The sequence below is a fragment of the Camelus bactrianus genome, chromosome 30 (assembly GCF_048773025.1).
Source record: "Camelus bactrianus isolate YW-2024 breed Bactrian camel chromosome 30, ASM4877302v1, whole genome shotgun sequence".
NCBI classification, from domain to species: Eukaryota; Metazoa; Chordata; class Mammalia; order Artiodactyla; family Camelidae; genus Camelus; species Camelus bactrianus.
This window is the reverse complement of record NC_133568.1, coordinates 17,281,330-17,301,569: the sequence shown is the minus strand read 5'-3', so window position 1 is coordinate 17,301,569 and position 20,240 is coordinate 17,281,330. Positions and strand designations below refer to the sequence as shown.

Sequence of the window (20,240 nt, the reverse complement as noted above, 5' to 3'; positions counted from 1 at the left end):
AAAAGAACGGATTCTAGGAGGTAAATAGAGTTGTTCTGGTAGCATGGAAGTTATGATAATTGCTAATTTGTTGTTCAGTTTATATATATATTTTTTTCTCCAGTAATTTACCATAAATATTTAAAGGGAAAATCGCAGACATTTCTATTCACCCCAATTTGTATTTTCTTGGTAATAAATCTCTTTCATGATGTCAAAACTACTCAGTAAAAGCTTGTATTTGATACCAAGACAGGTGACAGGGCCCCTTCAATTGCTCACAGATGATAACCACATTGCCACTTAAGATATGGTTAGACTGGGGGGGGGGGGAATAAAGCATAAAGTGAACATACCTTAAGATTGCTATACTAAAAATAACTGTTCCCTTTTGTAATGATACAGATATGCGGTCATCACATACAGCTTTTATAAGCACTTTCTCAATTAATTTCTAAATACCCTGATGGTTATCAATTAGCTATGAGACCATGATCTTTTCTTTTCAGTCAGCATTTACGGAGATGAGAAATAAGGACACAGGATCAACCAGGAGAAAACGGACAGGCGGAGAGCTTCAGGGAGTTGGAGGCAGCGCGGGGCCCGGGTACCTACCTCGGGGCCGTCTCCGCCCTCGCCGGCCTCCGGCTCCAGGTCCTCGCTGATGTGCCGGCGGGAGCGGAAGCGCCGGTGTGCCGCCTCCTGGTTGATCTGCCGGATGTTGCTGTCGGACTCGGAGGACACGTCCCTGGGGGCGCGGGGTGAGGAGGGGGGGACAGGAGAACCAGAATTGATAACTGGTCCTTCGACACCAGTCCATGACTCCCCAGGGGACCGACACCTACTAAAACGTCCAGGCTCTTAGGTTAAACACTGACAAGTAGCTGGCCAGTAAACAGCAGAATCTTCTACCATCTCTTGGACAGAGTATACTTCCAGGTTCGTTTCATTGAAATAAATACAGCTTTTCAATGAATGCATCAGTCAACAATTAACCAATACGTTACAAATAGTACAAACTCAAAGCTGGGGTCTACAAACATTGTAAAATGATTATAAATCAATAAAAAGTGTTTAAAAAAAAAAAAAAAAAAAAAGCTGGGGTCTAGAGGGAAGTGCTCCCGACCCAGCAAGACCTCTTCCGGCTGCCGGGGCTCTAATTCTGACAAAAATCTCAGACTCAGACACTGATTTCTCCCCGTTAAACTCCTTTCTAAAGTTCACACAATATAAACATCAGGCAATAACCTCCCAAATCAACGGGGACTTGAAGAACACTGCAATTTTGTACTTTCTTTTTTTGTCACGTAAACTCTCTTAATTCAGGATCTGAAAGCGTTGATTCATCTTGAAAACTTTTGCAGTAAATTACAGGCAATTCTCCTTTGGGAGAAATACTACTTGGAGGCTTATTAGAGCAGAAGTTTAAATGTCAAAATGTTTTTCAGAGAAAAAGCTTACCAGCTCTTTCAGTAAGATATCATATTCAGTTAACAAAAATGATGTTGCAAGTTGCTATTTCCAAATATTTGAAAACATTATTTCAGACTAATTGAAATCCAGTATTAATCAAGGGACCTTATTATAGATTCTTCCTAAAACATAGGTCTTAGAACATCCTAAAGCAGTATCATACTAACTTATAATATGTCCCAGAAAAAGAGCCATAATAGTGGGGCCCTGTAACAGTGAACAGTCTACAACAAGCAACACTGTCTGCAAATAAACAGATGACAAACTTTAAGGCCAGTTTTCATGAAAGTTAAAATATTTCCACCAAAATCTTCCCTTTTTTTTAACTTTATTGGTAAAGGAGTAGTATGAAGGCTAACTTCTATTTAATCTACATTAAAATGATAGTTCTTACTATTAAAATCTGAATTAATGTTTTACTGTACCTACACACCCAATATACAAACTTTTGAACTCTTAAAGAAATATATATTCTGCATATTTTATAGTTAAATTAAACTATAACTAACTAAAAATAGTACATTAAACAGAGGGACCGTCAGAAAAAAAAAGACATAATTAAGGCCATAGAGAAAATAATTAAAATCAAGGGACACACAAGTATACTACCATAATTTCTGAAACCACCAAAACAGAATGATAAAAAAATAATACTCTCCTGGATATGTTAGAAAATGTAATATTATCATTGTGATTTTACACTGCTGCAGTGATTTTTAGATAATATTCAATTCAATTTTACTTCATAATGTCTGGCCTTACTTTAAAATATAGTATAAATAAGTTTCAAAAAATTTCAAATCTTCACTTGAAATGACATTTACTCAGTCAACATCGAGTGACTAATGTTTGCATGCTATGTTTCAGGTCGTAACACATACTTGACTGTTATGGGTACTTCAGGGAGATTGAAAAGAATAAGGTTTTAATATTACTATGTCTGCATCCACTATCTCTTAGAAGCATAGAAAATTCCATTATTCTGGAGGAATTTATTTTTTTTAAAAGGGGCATTTAAAAATCAATTATGCTAATCTTCCTTAACCGGCATGCTCAAATAACTAGTAATCAGTGTGAACCAGAAACAACTAAACAGCATACAGAAGAAAGATATCTCTGATTTTGAAATTCCAACCCTGGGATTTTATGGTCTTTATTGATAAAATGAAAATGTTCACACAATGTTTAATTAAGCAACTGAATGAGAGGGATGCTGAAATTGACAGGACGTTTAAATGTCACTACTGGGAAGATGAACATTTAAAAATATGTCTGAGCAAATAAAAACAGAAAAACATTTCATTGGGGGCAGGGAAAAAATTTAAGAAATGGCTATTTCAATTTTCCTCAGTCATTAATTTCACACATATATTCATTTGACTTTCATGGGTAATACACAAATTAATAAAGACAAGAAAAACCATAAATTTATCAAATTTAGTGCCAATTAAGATCAGTGTAGCCGATCACCTACACTCACATAACCTTAGTGACTAAGGATGACCTGAGTTACGTAGGTATGATTAAATTACTGCCAAGACAGGAGAAGATGTACCAAGTGTTTTACAGAAGGACTAAAAAGAGTGAAATTAAGTGCCTGAGTTTAACAAGGTCATCTTCATTTATATTCTTAATGCAATCCCTTCACCATGTTTTAAACATGTGCTTTTTACAATAAAAAGTTTAGTTTACATTTAAATGGGTAAGGACAAATCTAAAATTAGAGGCATTTTAAAAGCCACCATCCAACATCAGAGGGCTCGGGAGTCTTCAAAGGTCACTTTCTGTTCTAAAGTTCTACATCCAGGCCTGGGCAGTTCCCTAAACTGTGTGCCTATAACCACTTTTGGAAGTGATTCTTTTGTTGTTACTTATTCCATTAAAAGGTATTTTGCTGAGCGCCTACCTTGTGCCAGGTGCGAGGGGCTGATCTGTGAATAAGGAAACGCAGTCCCTGCTCATACAGGTAGTAAGTGTATCATGTGCTCTGGGGTCATGACAGGAAGGCACAGGGCTTCCAGAGAGACCTGAACAGAAGTCCGGTTCTCCCAGAGGAAGCGATATTAGGCTGACATCTGAACGTTGCCAGGGGAAGGGGCACCTTCCAGTTTTGTTTTGGGGGGGAAAAGGGATTAGCAGATCCAGAGGGTCAAGAAGAAGAAAAAGTCATCAGAAAGCAGCTATGCTCGATCAAGGGGACTGTGGGTGGCAAGAGGCAGGGTGAGGGGACCTTGTAAGAGCAGTCTAAGGCCAATGGGATATCAATGAGGGTTTTTCCAGGGTTGAAGTTCGGGGCACAAGTCTGCAGCAAACTGTAGGAAATGACAGTCTCCAGGAGAGTCTTAAGTCTCTGCTTAGCAGGTGATAATTGATTCACTAACTGATTTCCTCAGATATCGCCTTTTAATAAAGATACTTCTTAATTATCAGTTTCCCTCCCCCAAAGAGTGCTTGCAGTATTCTGGGAAAACTGAAATACGAAAAAAAATTTTTTTTGAATTAAAACAGTACTTTAAAATAATCCGGAAGGCTTGAAGGCTTCTGGTCAAGCCAAATAAAGTTAAGGAGAAAAAAACCCCAATTCTCAAAACAGTTCAGAAAGAATGAATGGGTTACTGTGGAAACTGACCCCCTTTCCCTCATCTAACTTTTTCTTTCTAGAAGTCATACCTGGTGGAAAGAGGGCTCCCTGCAAATTCCACCCAGAGCTCTGCTGATGTCCTTCCTGCCTCAGCCCTCTCACTGATGGGGACAGTCATGCCGCCACTGACTTCTCCCTAAACTATGTGAACCTGAACTTGGATTAAGAACCACATTTTCCCCACGCTGCTTCTGCATGACTGCTGAGCCAGTATTTTATAGACAAGTTATATCTTTTCTTTTGGTTTAGTTCTTCAGGACACTGAAGGTCGTATGTTTAGGAAACACGTGAAGTACTCTCTCAGGAATTCCCTCGGTCGCGCTTCACAGCCCTGTGAGGACAGGAAGTGGCAGCTGTCTTCACGCATTCCCCACACAGACTTCAGTCTGCAGAATTACTTATGAAGGTGAACATTCTCCATATACATGTGGGCCCTAAGTCTTTCTTTGTGAGCTCTATTGGTCACTTTTTTTAAAAAACAGAGGTCACATGACACTGTGGTCCTCATAGAGTGCTATTCTCAGGCACTCCTTTCCTATGACTTTAAGCAAAGGTAGATAATGGTACTTTGCTTAGGGTACTGCTACCAGGATTCCTCTGATCGCTACATATAACCAAGCCCAAGGTGGTTATTATTAATTTTTTTAACTACAAATAGTTAGCATAGTCAAATGGCTTATAATGGTTTTAATAGCTATGGTCATTAATTCAAAGGGAAATAAAGAAATTAAAAGAATCAATTAAACCATTCCCATTTACATTTCTATGGAAAAAAATGACAGCAAAGAAGAGTTCAACACCATCTGGATGTTGGGATATTCATGCTGTCCCGGAACAACGAACTGCTGAGAAGGCTGGGCGGTCCGAAGCTGACGAAGGACGGCTCATATTCACGGGAAGCCACTGAAGGGCTTAGGAAGGACTGTCCAGGCATTGTTGCAGATTCTGCAAGCTTCTTCTCTAAATCAAACAGGATCTGCACTAGACTTCTTAGCCACCTTGTCCACCTCACAGTTCCATGCAGACTATCTTTGTAATTTCTAAAAATAAAACGGTTACTGACGAACACCATCTATCACATTGTTAATAACACTTGTTTAAAAACCATTATTAGCAAATTTCCTTCAGAGTCTGGGTTAAAGAAAAAAATTATCTCACCTAATAATATACTTGCTTTCATTACATATTGAAAATTAGACAATTTATTGATAAATTAGCTCCTTGTCTTGGCTGCTAGGGAGCCCATGATTGCTAGGATAATTTTTCCTTTTTTATCTTTAATATTTTGTTTTTGCCTTTTATTGCATACTAATAGTTTTAGGTCTTGCCTGTATAGTATCATTTAAAAATAGGCTGCTTCAAATCCTTTTTTTACAAAGTTGAGGTTTAACTAGTATTTATTTGCTATCATCAAACCAAAAATTGCCAAGTGAAGAAAACAATCAATTCACTGTATCCCTGAGGCTGGTGAGGGATCAGAATAAACAGTAATTACTAATTGTGAGTTCGTAACCCTTGTATGCATTTCTAATTATATCAAGGGGATGATATAAAAATTTCCCAAAAAGGAAAAAAAAAGTTTTTGTGAGAGTTTCCAAATCAAATAATTAAAGGGAATAAAAATTCAGAAAGCTACCACGCTGGCCCCTGACTGCAGAGCTGGAGGCCGGGTTCTGCCCCTCAGTGGTACTCACATCAGGCTGGGTCGGTGCCACTGAGTGGTCCGGTTGTTGTGGTTGACGTAGTAAGTACGACCCAAGTTGTCCACTTTCTCCTCCCAGCCAGGGGGCAGAGGAGGGGGCGGCAGTTCCTCTTGGTGCTGAGAAGCCGAGTCATTTGAGTCCACAACTTCCCAGCCAGGCTGTGGGACAGAATCAGAGGGAATGGAGGTCAGGAGGCTGGCTCCCCAGACGTGAGAAGATGCTCACCGCGCATCCTGTGGCCTCCGGCTCTGGCAGCGGCTTCGTGTGCCACATTTAAAGAAATTCTCCAAAGAGGGCCAAAACAGTCAATTCTAGGAGAGTCTCAAAAATATTCTGAGCAATTGGCCAATGAGCCGCACTGCCTCCTAGGATGACTGCACTGCAGGGCGCGATGCGGACCGGGAGCTGTACGGCCTGTCACGTTACCTAAGTCACATTAGACTCTTGCCATATTTCATGTTTGTTATTCTGACCTGAAGGCCTCCGGGGCTGCACAAAGCCATGCCAACGATATGGGTCAGGCTACAGCTGTCGGCTTTTCAGCACCTCCAGAAGGTAAAAGGGAGCAGGGAAGATGAGCCGCCCGCATGTGTGTCCTAAGAGAACCCACGGCCGGAGCGATCCGAGGCCCACGGCTCTGCAAGGAGGCCGGCAAGCTGCCCCTGCGTGGAGAACAATCTCGGAGCCAGAAGAGGCCCGGAGGCTGCTTCGCCATCCCCATTGCCACATCAACCGGCTTCGTGGTACCAGTGTTAGAGGCACTTTTTTGCAACACATATTTTCAGCATTAAGTATTCCTTCCTAACATCCCCTAGTAAAGTCACTGGAAAATTAAGCAATTCACTGGTGACTGCAGTTGGAAGGCTGGAAGAATGTAAAAACAACAACAAAAAAATCCTTGGATTGGAGATGAAAATCCGTGGATGCGCTTATGAAATTTTAACATTCGCAACTGCCGATCCCCCACTTCAGTCCTCTCACGGAGAGATGAAAGCTCACACGTGAAGTACTGCCTGCAAATATGACCTCGTGGTCTGAGGGGGTTCGGTTCACTTGCCCACAACGCATTATCCACACATCATGTATACGCAACAGCTGCAAACAGATGTGCAAATAAGCCAGAGAGAGGTCCTGTAAGCGGAGACTTGTAAATGGAACACTGCGAGAATGAGTCTAAAACAGCACTATCCGAAGCATCGGCTGCAGGTACAACGTGACCCATGGTTCAGGTATGTGGCCAGAAAGTTAAAAGGTGGCCCAGCCAGGAGGGAACGAAAGAAAATTCCTCTGGACAGCTAATTCCAAAATGGCATTTCTAGGGGAGAGCTCTTCTCATGCACGCCATCACCTGTGGGCCAAATGAGTAAGGAACTTGGAAAAGATTCTCTAGATCATTTTCTCCACTTTGAAGCAATTCCAAGGGCTAAAAGGAATTTTCAAAAGAGCTGTAAGTCCAAAGATGTAATAGAATTAAATATGTGGGGAGAATTTCACATGGCGGCGGGGCTGCTAATAAAACAGAGGCATAGCATTCCAAACAGAGAAAACTCTTCAGTTGTGAGCATTGTAACATAAAATAAAAACTTCTTTGCTGAAAACACACACATCAGTAGGTCTATCAACAATGCAGATTCACGGACACAAATAAGTCTCTTTATATTTAGGCTTTATCAACTTTTATTTCCTTAAATTATAAAGCATTGAAGTAAAGTATCAACATGCCCTCAGGCAAGGAAAACAGACGGCGGCCTGCAACCCAGGAGCTTACCTCCATTTCATCCCTCTGCTCGCTGCTTTCTTCGTCTTGACCTCCGTTTTTGGGCATGTAGGCCATTTTCAATCGCAAAAATCCCTTAACTCGAGATTTATGACTGCATGATGGAAGAAAACCGGTTACAGAGAATGTGACTTGGTTATGTCTTGATGATGGTTCACATTTATGGCTTTTTATAAAGATGAAAATAGGACAAGAAAAGTTGAAATCTTCCTCAGAGAAAACCAACAGCCAAAGCACAAAGGACGCCTGCCTCCCAAAGGCTCACCTTCTTGGTCTGAGGAGAAAATCCTTAAATGTGTAGGGTCGCTCCATCGTTGGGTCTTCTGTCTAAAGGAAGGAAAAGCAAGTTTCAATGCTCCTGATGGTTTCGTGTTTCAGATACACCCACCCGGATCTGGATCACAGAGAACTACGTTTTCATGTTTCAGGACGTGGGCCTGGTGAAAATGGGCGTTGGTTTCTCAACCAGGACTTGTCAATTAATTACACATTTTAAAGGTCACCGAACTTGATCTACTCAAGATCCACTAGATGTCACTATCAACATCTGCTTCTAGGAGCCGACCTCAGCCTTAGACAAATGTCAAAATTATAGTCAACACTGCCAAGTGTAATTTCTAACTGCTGGGTGCAGGCTTCAATCTCACACTGCTGATTAACTTCGGAGAACCAGTGGTCACTGGTGCCTGCTTGTCCCTGTGATTCAAGAAACCTAAAGATGCAGTTAATAGGAAAGTATGCAAGATTAATCTGAGAAGGCAATTTTACTTTACTTTTAACATTAAAATAACATGTCATCAGCCTGAGATCACTGAAAGCTTGTCTCCACCACAGAGACTCTTCTAGTGCCATCATCAATCAGCCTTTTTCTGGTGTTTATCCCATAAAGCTATGAATGTAATTGTGATATTTACTCATTTTAAAAGCAGTCAGTATTCATCTCATTGTGCAAAATCAGTTGGTCAAAGCAAGCAGAAAATTGGAAAAATAAATGCTACTATTTCATCAATTTTAAAATACTATATACATAGTAAAACTTCAACTACCTCGACTCTTTAATTAAACACAATTTAAAATATTTACTTTTGTAGCAAGAGACAAACCACAGCAAAACGATTTACTATATATCAGAGGGGTACATGTGTGTGCATTTATATTTGAAACATTATCTGTTTTTATCATCCCCTGCTTTAAACTCTTTTTTTGGCGGGGGGGGTAAAGTTTGTTTGTTTGTTTGTTTATTTTAAATAATATACATGGAAGTACTGGGGACTGAACTCAGGACCTCGTGCATACTAAGCACGCACTCTACCACTGAGCAATATATATCCTCCCCTCTTCTTTAAAATCTTGATAGCTTCCTGCTCTGCTTTTAATATGCTGAAAATTCTTTCCTATGGACCTACAAGGTTAAATCATGATCTGGTTCTTAATTACCCACAGCCTCACTGTGAACCAGCCTCTCCATCCACCCCTTACTCCAGCCGTCCTGACCTCATCTGTCCTGTGTGAACATCACATCGAGCCCTGCCCTCGCAGGCCGTTCTGCTGGACAGCTCTGGCTCCAGACGGCCACGGCGGGCTCCACTTTGCCGTCCAGATCTGAGATCCCTGAGATCCCAGGTGGCACCCTCAGACGCTGCACCCTAAATCGCCACCATCAGCCTCCCTTTATCTGCCTCTATCACAATATCCTGATTTACCTTCTCCCCTTTCACTATCTGAAATTATCTTGTTCATTTACTTATTTACTGGTTTATCATCCATCACATCTAGAATATTAACCTCATGACATCCGAGACTTGGATTTGCTCACCGCTCATTGTATTCTTGGTGCCAAGAGCACTGCCTGTCACAACGTAAGCACCTGTACAAGTAGCTGATTAATCCATGTGATCTACGGTAAACTACCGAGCCACAAAAAGTCACTATCACTCAAGAAAGTCAAATATGGTCTCTAGACTGTTCTCCCTAAGGCAGCAAAGTTCGAAAGAAAAATCACAGAGCTCGCAGGGACTCTGAAAATGGAATTGTCCATACGCTGCACAGCTTAAGTGACAAACACCATGCAGATCAAGAGGCAGACGTCCTAGGTCTGGGTCCTGGCTTTGTTACTTACAGGGCCACATGGCCAAGGACAAGTTCCTTACCTCTCTGTGCCTCAGTGTCCTCATCTACCCAGTGGGGCAGTAACACAATCTTATTCACAGAGTTGTTTTGACGATTAAACCAGATCCACTGGGTTGGTGCATATCCAATCCTCACGAGGGTTCCTGGCACGCTTAATGAATGTTGGCCCCTATTATCATCGGCCAATTCTACATTTTCATTTCACTTGTGAGTACTGCCCACTTAATGCTCCGCAATAAAGGCAGGGCATTAAAAAATAAAAATTCACCTCTGGAAATTCTCCAGCGTGAACAAGATGGTGATCTTGTAGGTAACAACAGGATTCTTTGTGGCACCAGTCAGGTCCTGCGTGATCCCAGTCCCTGGAGAAGAGCCCAGGGGAGGCTCCCAGGACAGCACTGAGAGTGCTCCTGGTGGAAAGCCATCCCAAAGAGATTAATCCTAACAGTATTGTTGGCCAAAACAGATGTTGCTGCCTCCCGTCCCTGGCCATGAGCATTCAAGAGAAAATCTTTTGCTTACACAGCGATTTCATCCCAAAAAGATCAGTTGCTTTCAATAGAACTGCAGCCACTCTAACATACACATAGTGAGATAAATGACTCTGTGGGCAAGTGGAAGGGAATGGCCTCATCAGGACCCTAGACTCAAAACAGGGCTGCAGCCACTGAAAGGACCCAAGCCTTAGGCTGAGATCCTCCACTCCGTGGCCCTTGACTATGCTGCAGATCAGTGCTGGCCACCCAAGGTCTGGTCAGCCTGCTGGTCACTAGGCAAGTTACCTCCCTCTCTGGGCCCGGTGCCCTCACCTGGAAAATACAGGGGGTGGATGCATGGTCTCTAAAGTCCCTCTAAGCTCTGATCCTGAACTCTGTACATGTGAGAGGGAACCAGTCCCCTGGTATCACCCGGAATTACAACAAGGGTGTTCGTCACTGAGTTACATTCAAGTACAATTAAGGCACCAAATAATCTCACCACTACCCTGAAAATGCCGCACTGTAGGAAAACTGAGATTCAAGTTAACTCTGGTTGCCTCGAGTGGCACTTGACTGAAATAGAAGAAATTAATGTTTTAAAAATAACTCTCTACCCCAGTGTGTTTCCCACAGATACAGAGATTTGGCATCTGGGTAGGGGTGAGTGTGCTGAGGGCTCAAAGGGCAGGGGAGACAGAACTAATGGAAGAAGCCAGAAAAATTTCAGAGGCATAAACGGCAAACACCTGCCAGAAACGGCATTCTATTGTTAATACAAGTCTTGGAGTTATTTTTTGTCTCTAAGTAATTATTAAAGACAAGTCAAAATATTATATGAACTTCTGGGCAATGATACACATAATTTAACAAATAGATGTAAAAATGATAGTTTTTTTTTTTTTTTTTTTTGAAGTCAGTAAGAATAGGACAGCCACGGCTAAGTTTACTTCTGGTGCCGCCTTGTAAAAGAATGAAATAGAAGAGCTCTGTTTCAGCTGCAGAACAGACATCAGGCAGGTAGCGCTACCTTCCTAAAATACAGTCTCCCATCTCCTCCACCAGCCTCCAGTGTGTCACGCTGCCCCAGTCTCCCAGGTAACACCTGTGTTGTCATGGTCGCCACGCCTCTGCTGAGCGAACACTGCGAGGCAGCTAAGACGCCAGTTCACAGAGCTAGATGGAAGCTCGGTATCGTCTATGCCCTCATTTTATAGGTAAGAAAACAGATGCCTAGAGAAGATTACTAACTTATTAAGGTTACCAAGGCAACCTGGCCATCTCCAAGTTCAGAGACAATTACTCTTGAGAGATCTTTTAAAGCCTGACATTTGGAAACTTCTGTGAATATGAATCTATGTTTTCTTAATTCTCAGATCTGCACGGAAGGTCAGACCGCTAACTTTATTTACACTTCCCCACTCCTCTCTCTTCATTTACTCACCCCTATGCTCAAAAATAAATAAAACGGAAAAAATATTAAAGATGAGTGGCACATTTGGCATAGAAGCAAAGGAAATAGAGGTCCCTACCATTCTAAACTCCTTGGGTCCTATTTCCTGTCCTTTTTTTTCTTCCACAAAGAAAATTGGTCCAAGAGCCAAGAATGAAAGTGAATGACAATTCTAAAACTATTTCCTTTCATCTGGAAGCACCTGATAAAGCACTGAGGAATCCATGATCAAAGAGGGGAAAGGACGTTTGTTTTCTTTCTCCTTATCACTCTTTACTCCTTCCTGTTTAAGGGACAACAACAGAGCTGACACTGCCCTGGGGCCACTGTGGCTGACAATGGAGGCAGGGATTCTGGACCACGTGGAGTGCACCCCAGCGCCACACAATCCTCCCTGACCCTTCTCTCTCTTTCAAGTGGCCTCCTTCCCTCGTCTCCCTGGCAAAACCCCAACCTGGGCTGACACAATGGCCCACAGGGCCCAGCAGGGCACCTAATTAATTATCCAGGAACCCAACACTGGGCAGTGAGCTGAGGAGGACCCCCCCACCCCTCTTCCCCATGTGCAGCGGTCGGAGATGCCAAAGCACTGGTAACTCTGCACGTGCATCCATGAAGGGTCTGCTCCCAAACCAGAGGGAGGTTCATCCTGATCCTCTAGACTTCCTGGTAGGTTTCTCAGGGTCAGGGAATGCACAGCTTAGGAGACCAGTTCCCAAGAATTTAAAAGCACGGTGTTACACTGCAAATGCCAATATCCACTAGCACCTGCACCATAAGAAAGGCTTTGAGAATTTCAGCAAGGGAATATGGTTCTTGAGCGAACCCCAATTACCAAGTCTCAACTATTTTTTCCAAAAGTGCACACACAACCCCCCCCCACAAAATAGAGTATTTAAATTATTAAAAATAACTTCCTAACAATCATGAGAGATTACATTAACTTTACTTTTGTGGTCTTGAATCTTCTCCATCAAGCTCCTGATTTAGAAAAGAGCTTCATTCAAATGCTGGCAACTTCTTAGGCCAGAAGCAAGGCACAGATGATTCTTTTCTAACAGACTCAAGGCTCATGCTCTCTTGGGGCAACAAGATAAGCTTAAAATGCCTTGTAAGTGTGTTTACATGTCAACATGGAGGTGAAAACAATTAGGCATTTTCCTAAGTAATTTTAAAAATAGTAACAGAAGATTACTTCTCCTTTATCTTAAATTTCTATGATTCCAAATTTCTGAGCCTTTTCTTATTATTTAAATTAAATATTCCTGGTATATGAAACATGTAGAACTACAGAGAAACAGCCTCAAGTAGGGGAAAAATGCTGAATGAAAAAATCACAAAGTAAAACTTGGTTTGGGAATCACCCCACCCTGTTCCTTCTAAATACTGGAGGAAAGGGAATCCAGAATTATATATTTTTCACCTAAGCCAGGGAACTCTGGTCTGATCTCACCGGAGCCATCCAATATGGAGCCATTTGCCACAGGTGGCTTTTTAAATATAAACTTTAATTAATCAAAATGAAATAAAATATCTTCAGTTCCTCAGTCACATTAGCCACATTTCAAATGCTCAACTACCACCTGTGGCTATTGTTATGGTGGCCCTGCAAAGCCACACGATGAACTGGCTTCACCGACTCAGAATGTCTGTCATCAAACATATGTTTAAGAGTAAATTCTCTATCAGCTAGTGGGGTTGTATAAAATTAATTGAGACCAAATACTCAATGCCATTCCGCAAACCTTGAGAAGGCTTGGGTCAGTTGGCAGTGGCAACTTCACCGCCACATAACCACTCTATGTGACAGTATCTCATGAAATAAGACAATTTTCCTAAGTTCCTTATCTAAAATGTGATGATTTTGACAAACACTGAATCCAGAGGCCATACAGACACAATCTGCCTTGACAGTGGTCACACAGCCACCAGGAAAAGAGCATCCATTACTTATCCTACAAAGTATATTCAAAGGCTAACATCCATTGTACATGCCCATCCTTGTGTTATCATACAAAACCAACTGTGCAATTTTCCCATGAGTGTCCTATACATATGATCAAATGTATCATGAGAGCACCTGAAATCGTCGGACCAGAGCCATGTCCACTCAGAACATGCTGGCTGGGATCTGCTACCACTTAGAGGATAAAGACTGCACTTCCACCTCTCCCTTTGCGGTCCATCTCTGGGACTCCAGTGGGCTCCACAAAGCCCACCAATTTTAAGGAGACATGGCACTCCGGTGTAAGCTCACCCTGGGACAAGTTCAAAACTGGGAGGCTCCTTTACTCCGCTGGCTCAGCTCCCGTGAAAGTACTCATTCCTCTCTGGGCTTGCACTGTTCCACTCTTGAACCGGCTGGTCTAGTCCAGAGCCTTGGTCTAGTCCAAATCTGCAGCTAAAATATTCTCTCTACTGACTTGGTTTCTGAAGAGCAACATTCTTCTGTTCTCTGGGAGTCCCACTCAACTTTTCCAAACCAATCTGCACGCAATCACTCAAACAGGGGACTGCTGGAGCAAGTTGTTTGAAAATTTCGCTCATACCTCTTAGAGAACATCAGGACGTAATTTGCCTTGACTGTGATATGGTTTTTATGTTAGGGAAAAGGGTGGCTGGGGACACCCAGGAAAGAACTGACCAACCAACCGACATTGTCTAAAAACACGGGGAGGTTACAGCTTCAACTGCGCAGCATGAACAGAAGCCCCACTGGTGGAGAAACCTGTGGACAGTCTTTCAGCACCAAGCCTGAGACATCCCTACGCTCTCAGTGCGACTTCAAAAGAACAGCCGGGCTTCTGATGGCCTATGGACTCAGTCTCCTGTGCACCTTCCACAAGCAGCTTGGAGCTTCAGGTTTTTATAGAGAAACAAAAATATTTTAATCATTTGGAAGGGAACATGCTTGAAGTCTTTCTTCCTTAATAGCTCCCCTGAGTAAATGAGAGTAAGTGCGTCACATTCCTCACAGCAGCTCTCACCGCCTCCCGGGTGCAGCCCGTCTATCTCGGTCTCTGATACTGGGTAGCAGCTACAGTTCCCACATGGCAGGAGGCTCACACGAGGTGGTTTAACTCATTTTACTTTATAGACTATGCTGTTGGTGCACATAAAGCATTAAAGCAATAATAAAATGCTCTTGGAAGGCAGAAACATTTGACTTATCCCCTCTCAGGTGCTACTTAAGTCACTTAGTGATGCCGGAAGGGCCCAGGGCTGGAACACGAGATCATCTCCCCTCACCAAGGGGAGTCACCTTCAAGCTCGGTCATGGTCAACAGTCCCAACCGTCTGGCTTCTCGTGTGGACAGAGAGGAATGGGAGCGACACCACACATGCTTCCGCGGCAGGTTCTGAAGCCGGAGTGGGTGTTTCCAGCTGACAAGTTCACTCAGAACCACAGCGCCTTTTCTTTTGTCTCCGTGCCGACTGAGAAAGCCATACACAAAGCCTGGGAAACACTGGCTAGTGGGGACGTAGCCCTGGAGAGGCAGCATGTGCCATTCCAGACAAAAGGGACAGACATCTGCTTAGACCCAAAGGATGAACTTGAAAGCAAGGACATTCCAGTGACAAGGAGGAGGGGTTTGACAGAAGAAGGTAGCTGTTTCGTATGAAGTGACAAAGGAAAACGAGCTAAGGAGCGGAAGAGAAAGCAGCTGGTGACACTGCCAGTCCTGCCTGGAAGGTTCAGATGCCCATGATTTTTACAATGACGCTGTCTACTACCCACTAGAAAGGGACAGGGTCAGAGTGCACGCTCTCCATCTCAGCCTTCTCTGTCTGCCGTGTTCACGCCGAGGAGATACTACCCTGAAAATACACCCAAGTGCAGACAAGCAGAAACTGCTGCTCACAGCACTCATTGTAAATATAAAGCAGGTAACCGTTCTTACCGGGAGATGACTAAGCGGTATGTCCACCTGGCCCAGGAAGTCGTCTCGCGTCTGTTGAGAAGAGAGAAGAGTTAATGCTTCCATCTATCAGCTGAGTGTCAGCATTCTTAAGCATTTTTCTTTACAAACGGAGACAAAGGTCCGGGCCTGACACGGGAGCGCAGCAGGGCTGGGCTGAAGGCAGAAGACCCAGGTGAAGCCCAGACAGCCGTCACCTCGGAGACCGTGTGCCCCAGGCCTCCCGCACCTGATCTGCAGCCGCCCGAGACTCTGCAGGGCGTCTACTCCTCCGCGGAGTGGAGACAGATCCTCTCTTGGGCCTGGGGAGCACGCGCTCAGTTGGGGAAGGGACACCTGGGACCACAGAGGGTTTGGGGGCACCGCTGGCCCAGTTTAAAGAGAAGACAGTAAACAAAGGTTGGGAGCATTTTAACAAATATTTATTGATCAAGTGCTGTAAACGAAAGAGCTCCTGAGGTCTGAGAGTCCTGGGACAGAGTATAGAGTTTAGTTATTAATATATCTTATAAATTACTTATCACTAAAAAACGGCCCTGACCGTTCAGTTGAGTAAGTGTACTGTTTCAGAATCCAAGTTCATGGGTGAGTTCCCGGTTAATTCTGGACACTCTGTGCCTCTTCCTCTCTCCATCCACCACACAGCATGTGTCTTTCTGACTTAAGAGTCAGAAATGAAATCCACGTGGAGAGGCTCCCAAGCCCCTTTCAGACTCTGGGACTCACTGAGTCAAGTCAGGTTTGGGGGTCGCTGGCCTGGAGCACAGGGGGTCCAGCAGGTCAGGCTGACGCTGCGTCCTGCTGTAGGACAGCTTGGCTCTGCCTTTTAGATGACCCACTGAGTGACTGGGAAGGGGCACAGTGACTCGTTACCCCCGTAAGCAGCACACAGCTGCTTCTGGCACATCCCAAACGCCTGATAGCGGTGAAGTTCTTTAGACCTCATCAGACCTGTCCCACCGCTGGCTTCAGTTCAGGAGAACCCCAAAGAGAATCCAGACCTCCTAACCCTGAATCCTGGGCTCCTATTTTCACTCTTTACTGGTTCAATTGTGAAAATTTCTAAGTTATAAAACACGCTTTTCAAATGTACTTGAAAAAAAAATTCTCTTCTTGCATTTAAACAGCGCAGCAGGTAAATGTGAATGAAATTTACTGAAATGATCCACTTCAGGCTTAGGATTTCCTTTTAGGTAATTAAAAAAAAATTTGTTTAACTAGGAAGCTATCCGTTTCCTCTAAACAATACATGACAGACAATGAAAAATCAAAGTTACCATGGGCTGAGTGTGCACGAAGCATGAGACTCATCCCCGTCTTTCCACTGAGACTCTTCGGTCTTTTGTTTTCCCACCTGTATGTGCCTCAGTCCATCATGGAGATACCTCGTCTAGCACAGGCCCTAAGGGGCCAATAAATGCTGTCTATCTCAACAAGAAACAGCCGGCAAAAGGTCCAGAACAAGTAGACATCTTCACCATCCAAAGAGTTAGGGAGCAGTCCTATTCTGAATTTGGCTGGTTTAACTATAATTATAAAGCCAGTGTAAATGTCAGTTAATTCTACTTTCAAAAACGCAGAAACGTTTGACTGCCGACCATAAGTTGTGTCTCTACCTAATGTGAGTGGTGAGGCGTCTCCATCTGTCCCCTCTCCCCTCCTGCCACTGGTGCAGATGCTGTGAAGGAAAAGGACACAGGGATGCAACCATCAAAGGAGACAATCTCACTGGAAGCTGGAAGCTGTTTCATAACCTGATACCTCTGAAAGGCTACCCATCAACTGTCAACGTAAGTGTCTTTTAATGAAAATTCACAAAACATCCACGAGCCCGTGCTGTTTTGCTAGGGAGACGTCAGAGTTCTAAACTGATCAGATGAGTTCACCATCCGAACCAAGGGACAGGCACCTGCCACTCAGGGCTACAGCAGCAAAGCAGGTGCTGTGCCAAGGCCGCATGGAATCCTCACAGCAACTGTAGGAGGTGGGCACGATTATTACGCCCATTTTACAGATGGGGAACCTAGAGACCAGAGCACTTCCTATCTGGGGAGACTGGTTCCAGAGCCTGGGCTCTTAACTAACACTCTGTCCCCGCACCTCAATGAGGCAGCAAAGCATGGCTGTGCACCAGCTGTGGGCTTCTCACTGGGATGTTGGCTACAAACAGTGTGGATGAGAAGGGACCCTGATGACAGCACAGTTGATGAGACTTTGGGGGGAGGGAGGTTCTGTTAAAATGCCATCTGGGATATTATCTTTAACAGAACCTCCTGTTCCGTGTCTGCTTCTTTCCCCAAAGGAGCAGTTTACTGGATCCCCATGGCACTTGCTGCAAAGCCAGGCAGCTCCACTTGTACCTTAGCAAGCTTCCTCAATACATCTAAAAAACAATTCTCAAACAGATGAAGATGAAGCCATCTCACCATTAAATAGAAGGCTCTTATTTTCTGGTTTACATCAAGGGTGACTGTAACAAAGTCATCTTAAAAATAAAATAGGGATCAAGTGTATAGAACAGCACATGGTCAAGAGGAATTGGCTTAAACAAGTGATTCACCAGTCAAGGGAACATGTTGGTGAGATCCAGGTTTCAAAACATCCCACTGTTGCCAAAGCTACAGACATTTCAGGCAATGCAAAATACTTACGTTAATGACACTACACCGATGTTAAATGTTTTCATTATCACAGAAGAGACCTAGTAGGGAACCTACTGGTGGCCTTTATGCCAAAATGAGAAGCAGGAATGTTTCAAGGACACGTGGGTGTGTGGATGTGGGCCCCGGAGAGACAAGGTCTGAGGCCATCACAGCATCCTTCGGTCATCACTGCCACAGGATGACGTCTTGCACCAATGTTATAAAAATGCACTCACCATTTTAAATAATTTTCATTACAAAATTATTTCCATCAAGCATCCTGTTAACCCTAAGAGCTTACAGAAACCAAATTAGTTTTGACACATGCAGTGCATACTGGCATTTCTTGTGTTTATTTTTAAGTGGTAAATTCTGTCACTTTCAACCTCGATTACCTGTCACACTATTCTAGAGGCTGAAAACGTGAAGGTTGGTAACACAATTTTAAGTGTTCGCTTCTGACAGGCCATCAAATATTTTCCCAATGTAATGACGATACAAAATGGAACCCTTGAAATGTGTCACAGAAGGTGAGACAAACATCTGTATTCCATCGCTGCAAAAGTGAAATAAACACACCAAGCCCCATCTCTCTCAGAGTTTGGGCTCCAAATGATGATTAACTATATTCAAGACCACCCTTTCCTCCCCCTTAAAGTAACTGTTCCCTTTTAAATAAGAAGGGAAGGGACAGGCATGTGCCGCGGTCCTGCAGAGGTATGTGTGAATGCCACTGGAGCTCGAAGCCTGGGGGCTACCACAGCAGCTCCAGTGAAACCCTAACAAAGCCCCTGGGCATTTCCCATTGTGGACACAGGGCCGGCGCTGCCAGCACTGAAGTGGACACCAGGCTTAGCTGTCCTCACAAGGTAAGTGAGACTCAATTTCTCAAAGAACACATCCATTCAGGAAACAACACAGACTTTTGATCTTCAGGTTAGAACTGCACTCAAAGGATGTGATCTGACTCTTACTACATACTGATGCCCACAGGGGCCGCCGTGTAAGAGCTGGGCTGGGGGAGAAGCCGCAGGGGGACCTGAGTAAGGGGTGCTGGCAGGTCAAAGTGAGGCCATAAAGGCTCTTTAGGAAAGGCGCATCACAAAGGACTGGCGGTTCTGGGAAGGCAAAATGACCTGCAGGTAATACAGGAACATCTATTAAGTGTTTTTTAAACTGTGAGTTGCAGTCCCACTCGGAGTTCACAAGAAGCATCAAAGAACTGAACATAGTGGAACAGAAAACATTAGAGTGCTTCACGTGAAATGTAAGTACTGTTTCCAGAAATCTGTTTCAGTTACGTATACATGTGAATGCGTGTACTAAGTTGTGATGTAAAATTAAGTTCTTTTTTGCATGCCACTGTCACAAGTTTAAAAGCCACCCTACTCCAGCAGATGAAAACCATCCAGTACTACCAACACCCAGGAAATCATTAAGTAGCAACTTCCAAGAAAATTATATTGATAATTTCTCAAGACAAGCGGGAGAGAAGTTAACAGATGAATCAGAACAGAAGCCACAGAGAAGGAATTTAAGGGCAAAGATACGGCATGCTTAGATCTTTGTATATTACACATCAAGGTAAGCCTCCCAACCCTGAACAGCATGACAGAATAACCTCTGCTTTGCTGCTAAACTTAAAACGCAGCTCCTCCACCTGCCGCTCCCTTCCGAGGCATGGGGCCCACACACAAACACAGGCACCAGCAACTGACCAGACGGGGAAATGGGTTCTATTTTTAGGGTGACTTTGGAAGCACGCACTCTGAATTATCTAAATAATGAATGGCTTGAGAAACCTTTCAGAAACTTTCAGACAAAATATCACAAATACAGTAGCCCGCTGTCTGGAGAGTCACCTGGATGTCAAGCGGATTTAGTTTTAGCTGTCTCTCTCCTCACAAGAGCATGAAGGCAGCTTTGTTGTCACACACAAAAGGATGGAGGAATATTCTTTTTTCTCCTTCCATACACACCAGTCTCTGTCCTCTGACAGCAGGACTGCCATGGCTCAGGAAGAGAGAGTGAGTCTGGCCTCCACCC

General features: G+C 43.6%; 1 protein-coding gene across 15 annotated transcripts in view; it reads right to left on the bottom strand.

Annotated features, from left to right (window-relative positions):
- NEDD4L (NEDD4 like E3 ubiquitin protein ligase) overlaps positions 1-20,240 on the bottom strand; it is a 299,031-nt gene that overhangs the window by 56,484 nt on the left and 222,307 nt on the right. For all 15 annotated transcript variants that reach the window (XM_074355280.1, XM_074355281.1, XM_074355285.1 and 12 more), the window contains 5 exons: positions 15,535-15,585; positions 7,839-7,900; positions 7,565-7,667; positions 5,788-5,954; positions 595-727 (listed from right to left, as the gene is read on the bottom strand). In XM_074355280.1, the coding sequence (XP_074211381.1) occupies positions 595-727; positions 5,788-5,954; positions 7,565-7,667; positions 7,839-7,900; positions 15,535-15,585 (516 nt within the window). The remainder of the gene's footprint in view (positions 1-594; positions 728-5,787; positions 5,955-7,564; positions 7,668-7,838; positions 7,901-15,534; positions 15,586-20,240) is intronic.